Genomic DNA, 15,418 nt, shown 5'->3' with positions numbered 1-15,418 from the left:
TCACTTTGTCTTATTACGTTAATATCCGGAGATGGTAGGTAGGTCCACGTTTCTGGTGTGACTTTAGTTTTTCACTTGGTTTGTTTACTGCAGTGAAAGTTAGAACCACGTTTTTCCACTTTGCTGTTTTTCCACGCCATTCCCACACATAAATTCACTCCCTTAAGTAATATTTTCAACAGGCCGTTAGTTGCTGGTCTCTTTCCCAGCCCATCTCTCATATCTCATCCCCTCACTGGATGCCACAATTTCTATAACCAGCATGATAAGTCGCTGCAATAAAGTTCTTTTAAGATGCCAAAGGTAGAAAGATCAAGTCTGGGTATGGTGCCTGGGTAGGCAAATCTCCAGAGGCAAATCTTTCTGGTGATTCTCTGTGAAGGAGTCAAAAAGAAGACAAAGAAGGATGTGGGAATGGACAGAAACTTAGTGATACTGGAGAATGGAGAGGGGACGGGTAAGAAATGAGACAGATGGAATAAGCAGAAGGGTACAAAGTTCGATACAAGGATTCCTTGTCATGATGCTCCATGAAGGGGGACAGCAATTACTTCAAACAACTTAAGCGGATAGATCATTGCATTGTTAAAAGGCACAGAAATAAAAGTTTAAACTCACCCGCAAGATTTCTTCAACACAGCTTGGATCACTGGGAAGGCTTACCTAAAACAAACAGAAAAAAGTTAAGCACAATCTAGTTATTCTCAGGGAAGCCCATTGTACAATAGTTGACTCTATAGAACAAATTATACAAAGCTTAAAAAAATGTACTTTCAAAAATTTTCTCCTATTGAACAGTAAGCAGTATTTGCAATTGGCCAATTTTCTTTTAGTTCAGTGAAGCAGGAATATCATAGCTCAAGGTGCAGAAAGAAAGTGACTCTTTATTCCGTCACTGATTTGCCGTGGAACACTGAGCCATCTCCCAGACTTCTGGTTTTGTATTTGCTCATCTATCCAAAGGGAGAGCTTGATCTCGTGATCCTTAAGGCCTGTTTGACTAGCTAACGATTTAGTACAACAACCATTTTAAAGACAAAGCCTATAAAAAACACTTCTATGACTGAATTGAGTCCTCTTTGAAACTGAGAGTCTAACCTGATGCCTACATTTATTTTTATTCAAGCCAGTCATGATGGCACATGCCTATAATTCCAGCACTTGGGAAGCTGAGGCAGGAGGATCTTATGTTCAAGCCCAGCCTAGAATTCATAGGCAGACCCTTGAAAATGTTTTTTTTATGTAAAACATGAAAATTAAACAACTGTGTGAATTACATGTTTGTCTTGACATTTAGAATCTCAGACCTACATCAAGAGAATCCCATGAGTTATATTTCTCAGTGTGACACCTTCCTAATCAGTCTGAAGTCAAGCCCCTTGTAGAAAAGTATTGGGGACCAACTCGATGTCAAGTACACAGCCCCTTTCTGCAGGCGTTGCATAATGGGTGAAAGCGAGAATCCAAGTACCAAAAGGAGACACCAGCTACAAGACAGGGCATTCTGAAGGACTCAGGATTAGGAGAACCACCTGAAGAAATGCATCACCTGTGCATGTTATGAGCATACCCCAGACATGACTAACTCTCCCCTTCACATTTTCACCCTCTCCAGGACTGCAGTCTGGTCACTTCCAGTCCCCAGCGCTGTTCGGGCAAGGACAATAGTGGGTCTCTCTTGTTCACTGACTTAAGACAGCCTGTAGAGAGCACTGCTAAAGCTTCTGGATGCCCCAGGCCATTGAAAAGGCAATGTGTTACCCTGAGATTGCAATATGAGCTCAACTACATTTGAGGGGTTGATTCCAGATTGCCTCAATCTAAAAAAAACAAAACAAAACAAAAAACCACTGCAAATCTTCAACTAGTATTAAAGTTGCTACAGTACACACATTAATTTCAACGAGTGTTTACTAATTATCTCCTACATGCAAGGGTCCCTCCTCCAGGAAGCATGAAATCTCTATGAGAGGAAGCAGGCAGAGACAGTCACTAATAATTTGGGGCGAGCAGTACCGGCTTGCCCAGTGCAGTTCCTCTTTACCCCTGTTGTCCTAGTGTAATTACTGATGACATCCCCTTTCATCCTCACAGTGTCCCAGTTTGGCTCAAATTATATAGTCATTCTTCTAATAATACTACTACTAGAATATCAGGTAGAGGAAACAGTGGAAGAAAAGGCTCAAAAAGTTGGCTTATTGTAAGGAACCTTAAATTCTAGGTTTCAGACAAGGAATCCACAAGTGACTGAGCCTAGCTCAGTTTATTCATTCTTTCACTCAACAAATATTTCTGAAGGCCTAGGACTGTGCAACAGGCTGGTGCTAGGTAAATATAAGGGAAGAAAAAGAAGACCTAATCTCCCCCCTCATGGAGTTTGCAGGCTCTACGGGAAGCTGGGTATATGTGAAGAATCACAGCTGACACATCACTGCAGCTGGCAAGCACTACCAAGGCAGAGACTATCTCATGGACACCAGTTCTATAAAACAGAAAGTTCTATGTACAAATAAATGTGAGAAATGCTGCCATCCTTGTCCCCTCTTGACGATCCATGATACAAATCAAGCACAATGAGACAATTGTCTATTTTAACGCAGCACATCCCCAACTTACCTGATCCTTGAATTTTTGAGTTTTTAGCTTTCATTTATTTTTTCCATTTAATGAATATTGCTACTCTGTAGAATATGTGTTCAGAGAAAGATCATACACAGGGAGATGCTGTGCTAGCATATTATCGGATTATAGAACTCACCGAGTAATTCTTGACAGCAAATAAAATCCCACTGCTGAATGCTCCAGCAACTGTCAAGACAATTCTTGAATTCCCACTAACACCTTTCCCAAGCACGAAGGTCAAAAGGATTGGAACCGAGGCTTAAATCTTCAGCTTCATAGCTGTGCTGTATCACTGTAGGCTACCTAAGCTAAATGTGTATGGACGAGTATCATGCAAAGGTCCTTCTTGTCTTTGTGCCCATGAGTCAATGTCAATTTTGAAAATAAAGCGGAAAATCTATCACTAATATGTACATACAACAAGAGCACTTAGTTATGAGTCAAAAGTTAGGTGGATGTTTGGTCTCTAGCCCTTGGAAAGAGGACTTTACTCCTCTGAGTTCTGTGTTTCCAATTGTAGAAAAACTAAAATAATGATAATACTCATCCCTGTTAAATAGCACAGGGTTTCTGTGAGCATCAAATGAAATAAGTGAAAGGACTGTGCCATGTAACTTACAAAACCCCATACCGAGAGTCAGTTACTACCCTTGTGCTCTGACTCTCCTTACTTTTGTTATTAAAAGTCCAGGCTTCTCGCCTGTGCAACCTAAGAGCTGACTCACTCTTGTCAACTGAAAATATCATCTGTACACCTGGAATTACAAATGCCCATTTCTTTAGGGAGGAAATGCTGTTGAAAGAGAAAGAGTTGCGAGCTCTGGAGATTTGCAGCAAATCCAATAATGAGGATCGCAGTCAGTAACACTCTGGATCGAGAAGAACACTACAGAAAAGAGCAGTCAAATCAATCTGCATCCGCATCCAATGTTCAGATATTTGTCTTTTTTTGAAGTGACTAGTTCCGCAAATTCATCTAGCCCAGCCCACTGCTCGTTTCTCCATAAGTCCAGTGTAGTAACGTTAACCAGCAGACATTTATTTCATACATTCCTGGAACAGTGCTGTGCGCTGGGGGGTAGGGGGGTGGTAAGATAGATAACTATGAGACTTGGCCTCTTTCTCGCAGAGTTAACTGTCTAGATGGGACAGGAAAACAAACAATTAGGGACCCACTGGGACATACATTGTAAGGTAGTTTGACAAGGGTAAAAGGATCCTATTCATTCCCGGTCTGCCTATTCATCAGTTCTCCCATTTGCTTCTTTAGACGAAAAATCCTGATTGAGCTCACACTGTGCTCAGGATGGTGCCACGGGGAAGAATTTAAAGACACTGAAGACAACACCACGACTGCCTTCAGGGCTCCACGCGAATGGGAGAGACAACACTTACAGGGGAAACAGACAACACCAAGCAGGTGATCTCATTTAGGTGCCAGGGAAAGGGTACCTACCGGGTTCATGGACAGAGCCATGTCCGACAGAAGCTCCCAGTCGCTGAGGTCCCCACTGTAGTCCTTACTCCATATGGGAGTGAGAAGCCAAGGATTTGACATGGCTGAGAAGTGCTGGGGCCACCTGAGACCACTTGAGTCTCTGAGCCCCCTGCAGGGCTGCGCCGGGGGTCACTCTGCACACTGGAAGGAAGCTGACTAAGGCCGGGCTGGATTTTGTCCTCTTGTACTCTCCTTTCCTCTCAGGCACATGCCCCCCAACACACACACACCCCTCTCCAGGGAATTCTGGAGGAGCCACTCACACAGGTGGGACAGAAAGAGACTGAGGAAGAGAGCTAGTGGTGGCACTGGGATTAGAACTACTACCCATGGAGGAGCCAAGCTGCCGCTCCATTCCGGAGCCACCTTCTCCTCCCTTTAAATCCACTCTTGGGTATTCAGATAGCCCACAAAGCACAAGTTAGCCACTCAGAGCTGCAGCGTCCTTTCACACTCCCCCTCTCCGCCCCCTCCTCTTACAACAGAAAGCAAGCCCCATGACGACGCACGGGGGAGGCTGTGCACTCACTCCTGGCCCCAGACGACCCTCTTGTGCTGGGCAGGGTTGTGGTCTTCTGAGGGCCAGCGAAGGGAGGCGTGCGTCGGGCAGGTGGTGAATTGCCTGAGAGCTCTCACAAGTGCCTACCCTCTCTGCATCTGACAGTGCAGGCTGCCACCCCATGTAGCACAGGGAGACCGCGTACGGATCATCTGGCTGGTGATAAATACATATCTTATGAAATAATCAGGGTACCTTTAAATCATCAAATATTCAATTAACTGCAGCAACAATAAATGAATTGCATAGGATGTTTTAATCATTCTGGAATTAATCATTTTGGAGCATATTTCTTGGCAATTAGGGTAATATAAGGTATCAGAAATATCCTGATTGTGGCATTGAAAGACATAAGCAGTAGCTATCACTAATAGAAAACATGGAGATTAATGTAAAGCATTGAAAGAATAACGACCATCACATGGCGAACCCAGGGAAGCTCAACGCATGCCTCTGAGTAGATTCTCACTAAGGGAATGCAAGGGAAAAGTGGATTTGCTTTTTTTCCCCTAAAATCACCCTTAGGTCTGTCATGCAATACTGGCAATTAGAGCCCCCTAATCTAAGCGTGTTCCTCTTTGACAACGATTTCTCGACGTAAAACTTACAAATTGCAAGTTGAATTGCAAATTAAGTAATGGGGCCCAGTTAAACAATATCCAGCACTGCTACAGACGGCAGCCTCCAAACTAATTCCGTTTGTATTTTCATTAACAAATCATCACATTTATCCCCATGATTGATTTATGGCACACTGAGCTCCCTGACATATTACTAATAAGATGAAAACTTGGGTTGTGATGTTGTGCTACCAAATGAGTGTTCAATCTTTTTCAAAGTTTAATCCCCATCATTGGTCATTTATAAAAAGGGGACAGCAGCCTCTGAGGTTCTCATTTGCATGCCTCTGGGACCCCTCATCTCCTCATTCAGGGAGTTCTAGTTTTCCAAACTGAATCTGGGAAACCACAAACTCGGTTCACACTATGTCTGTCCCTTGCTTCCTGCTTCACCTTAACTTCTCCCTATCCTAGTTTGTATTCATGAGCCTGCAATTAAATGAGAATAGTTAATATTACATAAGCTGTACACAGAAGTCCCCAGGTAATAGAACTTTAATCAAAACAAAACAGATTTCACATTTACATGATACCACCAAACCAGTTCATCTTCCTATTTCATTTTAATAGCAAGAGTCTTGGGTGTCCAAAAGAGTTGGTATTGATTTTAAAATACTGCTTCCGGTCAATTTTTAAGAAAGTCTCATGATGAAAATACCTCGTGTAAATGAAACTAATTTGCACCTTTCTCTCTAAGAAAGAGCAAAATTGGAGCATGAAGCTCAAAAAATCTCAACACATGACATTTTAAACCAAATACTGAAGATAGCCCCCTGTCTGGAATCATACATGGAAATAAAACTAAAAAGGAAAAGACAGCAATGAGCCTTTATACTGAACAATGAACTGAGATAATTTACTATCTTTACTAGAGAATTTAAGGGGAAGTCATCTTTGATGCTCAAAAGACTTGGATTCAAATCCCAGCCCTAAAACTTAACTGACTTTGCAACCTTGGAAAGCCACATGAAACTGTCTGTGCCTCTGTTTCCCAATTTACATAGAAGCAATAAAAAAAAATCTCTAGGATTTTGGTGAGACTGAAATGAAGCAAGGTATAACAGAGTAGTACCTTAGCCTAGTAGTGATGTATGTTAAGTCTCCATCAGCTCCTTCTCTTCTTCATCCCCTCCAAGGTCCTTGGAAAAGCAGCAGCATCCTAAGCCTAGCTCCCACTGAGGAGATAGTTTGGTTGCCTTGTAAACTGATCCCCACGACATCTTAAGAATGTCACTAATTATTAAATCCACTTCAGGGGCCCAGTGTACACAGAGTTTCAGGCTGCTGCTCCATCTGCTGGCTATCACTGAAGGTGACAAAGGAGGCTAGAGATGGGCTTGAGGGGTATGTCAACAGAGAGTTGGGGGGGTGAGGGGGCTGGAGGGGGGAGGGAGGGGAGAACAGGCGACATGCTTCATTATGAGGACATCTCTTCACTGATTGCATTAGGTATGGGAAACTGCAGAATGCATATGCAGAAAGGCCCATCATCAGCTGAGAGTACCTACTGGCAGATGGAATTTCAAGTGGAGTACTTAATTCAGTGGGTTCTGAATAGCCATTAGCTCACTGTTCATTTATTTGGCCTAATAGCTAGTTTCTATAGAAAAGTGAGCTATAATCAGGAGGTGTGTGTGTGTGCATGTGTGTGTGTGTGCTTGCGTGCTCACACACACAATTGTACGTGCTATAATCTTGAAGAAAAACAAGGTACACATACAGGAATATTGCTATAAGAAACCAAGAACCCCTGTGGAAGCGCTTGGTGGTTTGACCCACATTCTCCTGAAGATGCCTTGGCTCTTGTCACTTGGGCTGGTCAGTGAGGTCATTCTGGCTGTCACTGCTTCCAGTGCCAATACTTAGGTCTCAGCTATGTGGTCTCCTCTGGCCAGGCCCTCTATGTGTATATTCTCCAGGCTTTTCCCCTCCAGTCCTTCATTCCAGGCTCAGATTCTAGCTGTCTCTTCCTCCTTCTCTTTCACAGCTTCCCTTAATCTGCCCCAACATGCTTGCCCCTTCTTTCCTGTGCTCTTCTTGGCCTTCTTTCTGCTCCTGGGGACTGCACTAAAACCCAAAGAGCTTCCGCCCAAGATCTCTTCCTGGTGAAATTCCTGGGAGTCATCTGACTCCTCTGAGCTCACAGAATGCCCACTTCTGTCTGGTCCAAGTCCTAGCACTGCAGCCAAAGACCATTTACATTGAAATCAGGATTCCCCTCAAATACCTCCTTACTGCATGTTTGCTAACATTAATGGCTACATCGCACGTAGCCCTATATTTTCTTACAGTAAAAGAATTGCAAAAGAAGAGATGTACAAATTGGAGTCAGTCAATTTCAGAACTAACACATGATCAAAACACAGGAAAGGCATGACAGGAAGCATGCTTTTAAATTCTGTCAATTAAAGAGTAAATGGCAGAGCTTTTGGAGTTGTCATATGGCCCTTATCTCTCTAATGATCACTGCAATAGTGTACAGCATAGAGCAACTAAAAAATTGGAAAGCAGTGATCTGATTTATAGATAAAGTACCTAATAAACTAGTGAAAAGAGCAACATAGTGTCAGGAAATAGCAGGTCCATGTCCAAGCTTTATCAGTAATTAGCTGTGTGATTGGGGAGAATTCATTTTCTCTCTCCAGTCTATAGAGTAGAAGGCACAGAAATCTGTGACAATTGATCAGTGTTTTATAGTGCATATAATGATGCAAAAATAATAGGGGATGCATGTAAGATGACCAATTTTTATTGTGTCAACAAATGAAACAAAGTAGCCAATATCACTGCTACTTTATAAAATAAAGTGCACTAGAATATTTAAAGTTTACAAAGGTCATAACCTATGATATCTGTCATAATCTCAGAATAAAAGAGTTTCTTCAAAATATAGGACAGTTAGCAAACATATGTCAACATTAAACACCTGCACATTCATGGGCACATACACGCACACATACACACAGCACTGTTCTTGTATTTCCTATTTTGCCAAGAAGAACATACCTTCGCCTTTTGCTGCCGGATTGATAGCATCATTTCTCATGATGCAAAACCGACTTAGTATCGGGGGAGCAGAAATGGAGTGAGTGAATAAAACGGCTTTTACTGTGAAAATGAGTAGAGAAATGAGATGATAAGAAGGAGTGAAGTAGGGGTCAAGATTTTTTTGTTCTGCTTTATTTTTTAAGAGGGAGGGAATTAAGGTATGTTTATACACAGATAGATGCAACTCAGCCCAGAATGGGAAAGCCTTGCAGAAGATACAGTGCATAACTGTGAAAGCAAAGTCCTTGAGAAGGCGAGAACAGGTCAAGACACAATTGGAGAGGTTGGCCTGAAATGGGTGCATGACTTTGAGACATGTCTTTCATTGTATCAGGATGGAGGACAGCGTACATAGGAACACAAGCAGTGGGGCTAGAGAGATTGAAGATGAGAAGATGAGATGGTACTTGTCTGGTTGTATCTATTTTTCCCCATGAAGGATGTGGCAAGGTCATCAGCTGAGAATGGAGTGCCGGAATCAGAAACAAGAGAAAGGAAACGTGGGAAATTGTTTCTTGGCGAACAGGAACGTGAAGCATGGGTTTGGTAGAGAAGTGTAATAGAAGTACCTGCCCGTATGTGAGTCAAGGAGATATTGTATATACCCAGCATGTGGAAGTAAAAGAAGAAGGAAGAAGGAGAAGGGAGTTAAAGACCGAAGAGCTCTGATGACTTAGACAGAAGTGACACTCTGCGCCTCACTATTAGCTTCTGTGCTTTCCACCACTGATTAGTTAATTAAGCACAGTTCACAGTTCTCCAAGTGCTCTAATCTATAAAAGGATTCATTATGAGTGGGATAAGCAAAGAGCCCAGGAGTAGCATTAATGATTTTCTGGGACCCCATGTGGTGATTCCTGTAATATTACCCAGAAGGCCAGAGGAAATTAAGCCCATGGCCAAATATGGCCCATAGGCTGGAGGATCTCCTCAGGTGCGAAATGAACTCAACTCTGTCTGTAGGGGAGTGCGGGGAAGCCCGTTAACCTGTATCCTCTGAAGGGAGAGCACTCCTTTATGACATTGGAAGGAGTAACTGAAATGTTTAAAGAAGAGCCCTTTCTAATCATGTAAATATTTTGTATGTAAGCAAGACTTTTGCACATGTGATTATGTGATTGTTAACCTGAACCATTTAAGATTCGATTATCTTTTTTAACATATCCTGGATTGACAATCTTCAAAGCATGTATGGTTCTAGAGACACCAAAGACTCATTGAAAATAAACAAAAACAAAAACAAAAAGCATTCAAGTCTTTCTGGGGATTTCTGAAGATACTGCCACAGGCATATTATAAAGTCTTAAATTAAATGCTATAACCTCATGTAAAAAATGAAGTTTTCAAATATGGATCTTCAGCTCTTATTTTTTACAGATCTTGCAGGAAATAAAGCTCTTTCCTTGACTTCCCTAAACCTTCACCCTAAAGGAATTACTATTCTTCTGGATACATAGCTGATGATTTGAATGTCTATTTTACAATGAGAATTTTCCTTTAGCTAAATTTCCCTTAAACAATGTAAGTGAATGGACGTTATAAATGATACCCACACATGCCCTCGATAAAAATGTGACAACAGAATGCGCTTGATGGAAAGCGCCTCCACTTTCAGAATAACCTCTAACGAACTTGGCGCCTTTCTGACTCTCAAACCTTGCACTTCGGATTGTCTTAATTGCTAGTGGATGACACCGCAGTTCCACAGAAACAAAGTTACAATTGCTCTTCTTTGACAGTGATGATCCTAAAGAACAAGCCGTGTGCATGGGAGCTGAGTCCTCGCCAGCTTCCCTATTATTTATAACTCTAATTAAAACACTTTTATCTATTAATGCCAAGTGACATTGCTAAATATATTCAGGGAAGTTCACATTTTTTCCCCCTGCATTTCTGAAATCTCTTAGATCTGCGCCCACTTACATGTGGTTTAACTGCTCACTAAAATGAAATGATAGCTAAGAATAACTCACTTCCATTAGATTTATAAATCTCATTAATTAATTCTACATCTCCAGTGGTGTAGAGACCAAACTCAAATGCAAGACCTAATTAAAGAGAAGTAAAAAAATGCTAAGAAACAACACTGAGATTCAAACAGAGAAGTAACTGTTTAGCCTCAAATTAATGAGGCGCTATGCTAAGCAAGCATGTCCATTAATCCCTAATGAGGATTTTAAACACATTAAAACTTCCTAATACAAAATGTTTGCCTTCCTTTTATCCAATAACAAATAAGCCAATAATTTTCTGGCTTTAAATGACACTGTTAACTGTCACGGCATGTTTTATTTGACAAACCCTCCATTCAAATACTGTAAAACCAATTAATTTGCCTGCTGTGAAATGTGTTTCTTGATAGCTTTTATGTGATTTTTTTCTTCTCAAAGAAATGTAAATAGGAGGTCAGTGTACGTGCCTGATTTTGTTTAAAAAAATATGCCACAGTAGCTATAGGTTGTCAACTCTGTTTGAATTTCAAATGAATTGAAAGACAACCTCCATTTTCAGGTCATCAATCATAGATTGGTCTCTGGATAAGCAAACTGCATCAGAGTAATAGTTTGATTACCATGAAGATGGTCTCATTTGAGAAGAGAGAGTTGGCAAAATCACCACTTTGTTCAATTATAAATAATGATTCACAACACTGGCCTTTCTCCTTCCTGTTTTATTAAGTGACCTGGTGCTTTACTACCTATTTCCTGCTAGATCCAGCACCCCTCAAATATGCCTGCATGTGTATAACAGAAATCATCTGTAAAACTGGAGTTTATTCCTGATGTTTTGATTTGAAAACATCACAATTTGTTATGTTTTTTTCATTGCTGAAAATCAATAGAAGAAGTACAATAAGGTCTTGTTTTTAAACTTTCCATAGGCCTTACTTAGTGCCTCCAGTTAGGTACAGAGATGGCCCCATGGTCCCATCTGCCCAGCATGATGGGATACTTGGAGAATCTTGGCTCATTGGAAGAGTATGGCACTTTTCTAGGAAGTGGCTCAGCAAAACGCAGACCCTTGGTACTGTGTGGGTCATAAAGAAAGGATCTGTGACATTAAGTGTGGGTCCACAATGTCCAGCATCTCAGTCTCACTGCTTTATGAACTGAAGGTCATAGAAGGAACTAGATATACTATACTATAGCATATGGAGTCTAATGGTTTAGGTCAATTCAAGGAAAGTATATGCATGACATCAGTAATTCCAGGTTGCCTCACATCTACATGAGAACCAACTATTGCTTATTTCTGAACTATAGATATATGCAAGATAAACACATACCTAGGAGGCATTTATAATTCCAAGTACGAATACAGCTCATTATTAATATAAATAAATGGTTAATAAAATAACCAAACTCTCATGATGAAGATTAATATGTTTAGGAGAATCTATTCATGTTAAAGAAGTAGTCCCTAGTGAAAATTATGCAATGCATCCGCACTACGTTTGGTATATTGTGCTAAGCATAATGGGAAATTCAATAGATGTTGAACAAAGGATGTCCACAGCAAGTTGCATAGTTTGATGCCCCCTCAAAACATTCACGTTAAGAAAAACACTCATTTTGAGGGCTGGTCTTCATCCTGACCCTGCAAGTGTAGCTCAGTGGTAGAATGCTTGCCTAATACATGCCAAGCACGGCGTTCAGTCCTCGACCCCAGCAAAAAGAAAAGCAAACAAGAAACTTCATCTTGAAATTTAAGTGCCTTTGTAACAAGTTTTAAGAGGTGGGATATTTAAGACGTGCTTAAGCCACACAGGCTCTCCACTCATGAATGAATTCACGTTGTTATCACTAGAGTAGGTTTGTTACTATTGGGGTGGCTTCCTTATACACAGATGAGTTCATCCTCCTTTGCCTCTTCCTGACATCTTCTCTTTGGCCTTTTCCCATGTGATGCATTCCGCTGCATTATGACACAGAAAGAAGGCCCTAACCAGTGTATGCACTCTGACATTACATTTTCTAGCCTCCAAAACTATGAGCCAAGGAGTTTCACTGTGAATAACTCAACCCCAGATATTAGGTTATAGTAGCACAAAACAGACAAACAGAAACCATACACTACTGGTGAGTAGATAAGACCCACATGCCTAAAGTGAACAATGGCAGTGAAAGTGAGCACATATTTTTTGATCCAGGAATCAGGGCCATTGGTAGAAGAAGCATTTGTCTTTGAATGGGTAACAGGAACAATTTCCATGAAATAGTTTAGATGGCCAAATATAGCAATTACCAGGATAGCTAGTTATGGGGAGAATGAAAAGCATTATTTGAAGTCAGGTCTATGCTAGATATCCCAGAGTATGGGATTATCCTACTTTAAAAAACTAGACAATGGTACCTGCAAGAAGAAGGTGCAGAAGATACAACTGTCCATGGATCTGTAGTGGCCAGGCAAGGAAAGGGAAACCTGACTCTGACTTTGAATAAGGGGAATAATTCAGACAGGCAAGGAATTTGACATTTGGAAAAGACATAGTGATATTTCCTGAAAGCACCTTACTCCTGGCATAGTCAAATATAATTGACTGAGGACAGAAAAAGTGTAAGACTAGTCCAGCTAAAGAATTATCTTAGCATGCTGGGCATCAGTCTACGAGGTATGATCAGAATATACAGTGGATGATTAAATTTTTAAAAATTATAGAGAAGGACACAATGCTATGAATCCCTGTCAAAATACTCCCCCTTGCTTTGAACACACTTATCTCATCATTCTTGCCACCTTCTCACTCAGTTCCACAAGTTTACTCCATCACGCGTGTTTTCAGTTATGTCGTCATGGGTGCTTCGCTATACTGAATCAATTAAAAACCTTGAGCTTTTAGATTCCTTTTGACTTTGGCGAGGCTCCAGAAGTCAAACAGTGGCAGTGAACAAGGTGGATGAGGTCCCACGATAATGTTTTGACTACCTTGCATTTCTGTTGGACTCAGCAGTGGACTTACCATATTTTATATAACACCTAACAAAGGCTCTCGTGAATGTGGATTTGCACAACTGATTCAGAAAGTGGCAGAAATGATGGGGTAAGCGTGCTTGTGCTAAGGTGGAGTGTTTTGAGAGAGGCTACTGGCAATGTGTCTTTTTAAAAATTTCAACATTCACTCATATTTTTCTATCATACTGCACATAATACTTTGCAGAAGCTCTAAAAATTCCTTTAGTATTTCCTGAGAACTTAGTTAACTTTATTGAGGCAACTGTCTTGCAGAAACTGAGATCACTGACAAACTATATGATCTCCTGTCAAGTCACAGTTTCTCTAGATGTAAAACAAAGGGATCGGCCTAGAATCCAGTTTCTACCATGCTTCCTGTTTGCTAAAAGAAGTTCGTCAATCTATGGTTCAAAGCAGATTATTTTCAAAGCTTAAATTCGTCTTGATTGCACTTTAATTAGAAGTCTCCAATAAAAGCTACGCATTTTACAGGTACAGATCCTGAACAATTAACATAAGTAAAAATATCAAGCAGGTATTTCCATAATGAAAGCAGAAAATGTGCTTGAGAACTCCCGTGGAAGTATTAAAGTGTGGACAGTTCAATTTTTAATATCAGGGAGACTGCAATGACAATTAGATGTCATTTTCAAAAATAATATGTCAGCCCCAAAGCCAAAGTGCCTCAGTCATGTGACAGCTTCTCATTGAGTTATAAAATATTGGTAAAATGTAGTGAAAATATAATCTATACTTGGCTAAGTCAATGAACGTGATGCCAAAGTATGTAGAAATTGCTCTGTTTGAAAAGATTATTTTGAAAAAACCCCATAATTATTTCTAAAGCTTCCATTTTAATCAAGATTTGGGAATATACTGAGACCACCAGGCATATAGTGTGCTTGTGACCTTTTCAACTGTCAGACCAGCCGGATTTTTATCTTATGTGAATCAACCCAAAACCTCAAAGGTACAGTGCCAGAGCACGAATCCATTTCACTAGACAGTCATTGAAATTATAATTCAAAGTTCAACTTACTTTTGCATTTTCTACTGTAATATTTTTGGCAGTCCAGGGCAGAAAGTCGAAACCTGGTTTCCAATGGAGACCACATCGAGTGGTTTCTAAATGTTGGCAGCAAAAATTCTTCCTTGTCAAAGGGATGAGCAGATGCTGGATTTCATTAATTTACTTTCAGTGACTGCTGCTCACTCTTAGGAAGACTTTCTTTACCTAAGGATGTTGACCTGCTGTTGGACCCCATCAGAAACAGACACGAAGAGACACTGATATATTACGAGATTGGGAAGTTCCCTCCAGCGGCCTTCACAGCCTCCACAAGTTCCATTTATTCTCACTGATGCCATGAGCACAAGAAAACAGGATTTCTGGCAAAGACATATAGCTGGAATCCATAAAAGCTCCCAACTCAAGATAAATAAACCACTAAAACATACTACACTCTAAAATGTATTTGAAGCTCCTTGGAATCATTTTTACAGTCTTTCTTCATGCAAATGAATTATCATAAAGAAGAGGGACTTTATAAATCTAAAATAATATACTAGCCTAAGTGGCAAAACTCGTAATATTTATTGTTCATTTAGTTTGGTATCCAAAAGGTTCTGCGCTGAGGGCACATTGTAAATAATCTATTTTATGATCACACTTTCCTTGGAATTATCTAGCCTGGTACTTATCTGTACTTATGAAACGTGTTCCATTCACTTCTAAATGTTTTATCTTTCTTAACAGCTTGTACTCAAAAGGAAAGTGTGACACAATATCAGAATAATACAAAGTTTTTGAGCAGCATCTGACACCTCCTATGCAATAAACTTTCCAAGTAACATTTCCAAGATTCTAAGTTTCTCATCTCTACATATCATAGTCTAACCCCAAGAGAGACCTGCTAAATCCTTAATGTGAAGATATTAACCCCTGAATTCAAAACTTCAAGAGCAACGTGCTGGTGGCATAAATAACAAAATGGATGAAGGCATTTCCATGAGGGCAATATCCGGAATATCTTCATCTATTACTGCTGGATGACCATTGCTAATGCAAACAATTCACTGGAAATGCAGAGTCCTTAGCCAGTGACCGAGTCCTTTCAC

At 40.5% G+C, this 15,418-nt stretch overlaps 1 protein-coding gene across 1 annotated transcript in view; it reads right to left on the bottom strand.

Moving 5' to 3' along the window:
• Nucleotides 1-15,418, bottom strand: part of Aff2 (AF4/FMR2 family, member 2) — a 484,709-nt gene that overhangs the window by 181,666 nt on the left and 287,625 nt on the right. Inside the window, exon 4 of the mRNA XM_005406396.1 lies at nucleotides 619-663. Within this exon, the coding sequence (XP_005406453.1) occupies nucleotides 619-663 (45 nt within the window). The remainder of the gene's footprint in view (nucleotides 1-618; nucleotides 664-15,418) is intronic.

This window comes from Chinchilla lanigera, unplaced genomic scaffold, assembly GCF_000276665.1.
Source record: "Chinchilla lanigera isolate Chin_1 unplaced genomic scaffold, ChiLan1.0 scaffold00097, whole genome shotgun sequence".
Taxonomy (NCBI): domain Eukaryota; kingdom Metazoa; phylum Chordata; class Mammalia; order Rodentia; family Chinchillidae; genus Chinchilla; species Chinchilla lanigera.
Note: the sequence above shows the minus strand (reverse complement) of the source record. Positions and strands in the feature narration are given on the sequence as shown.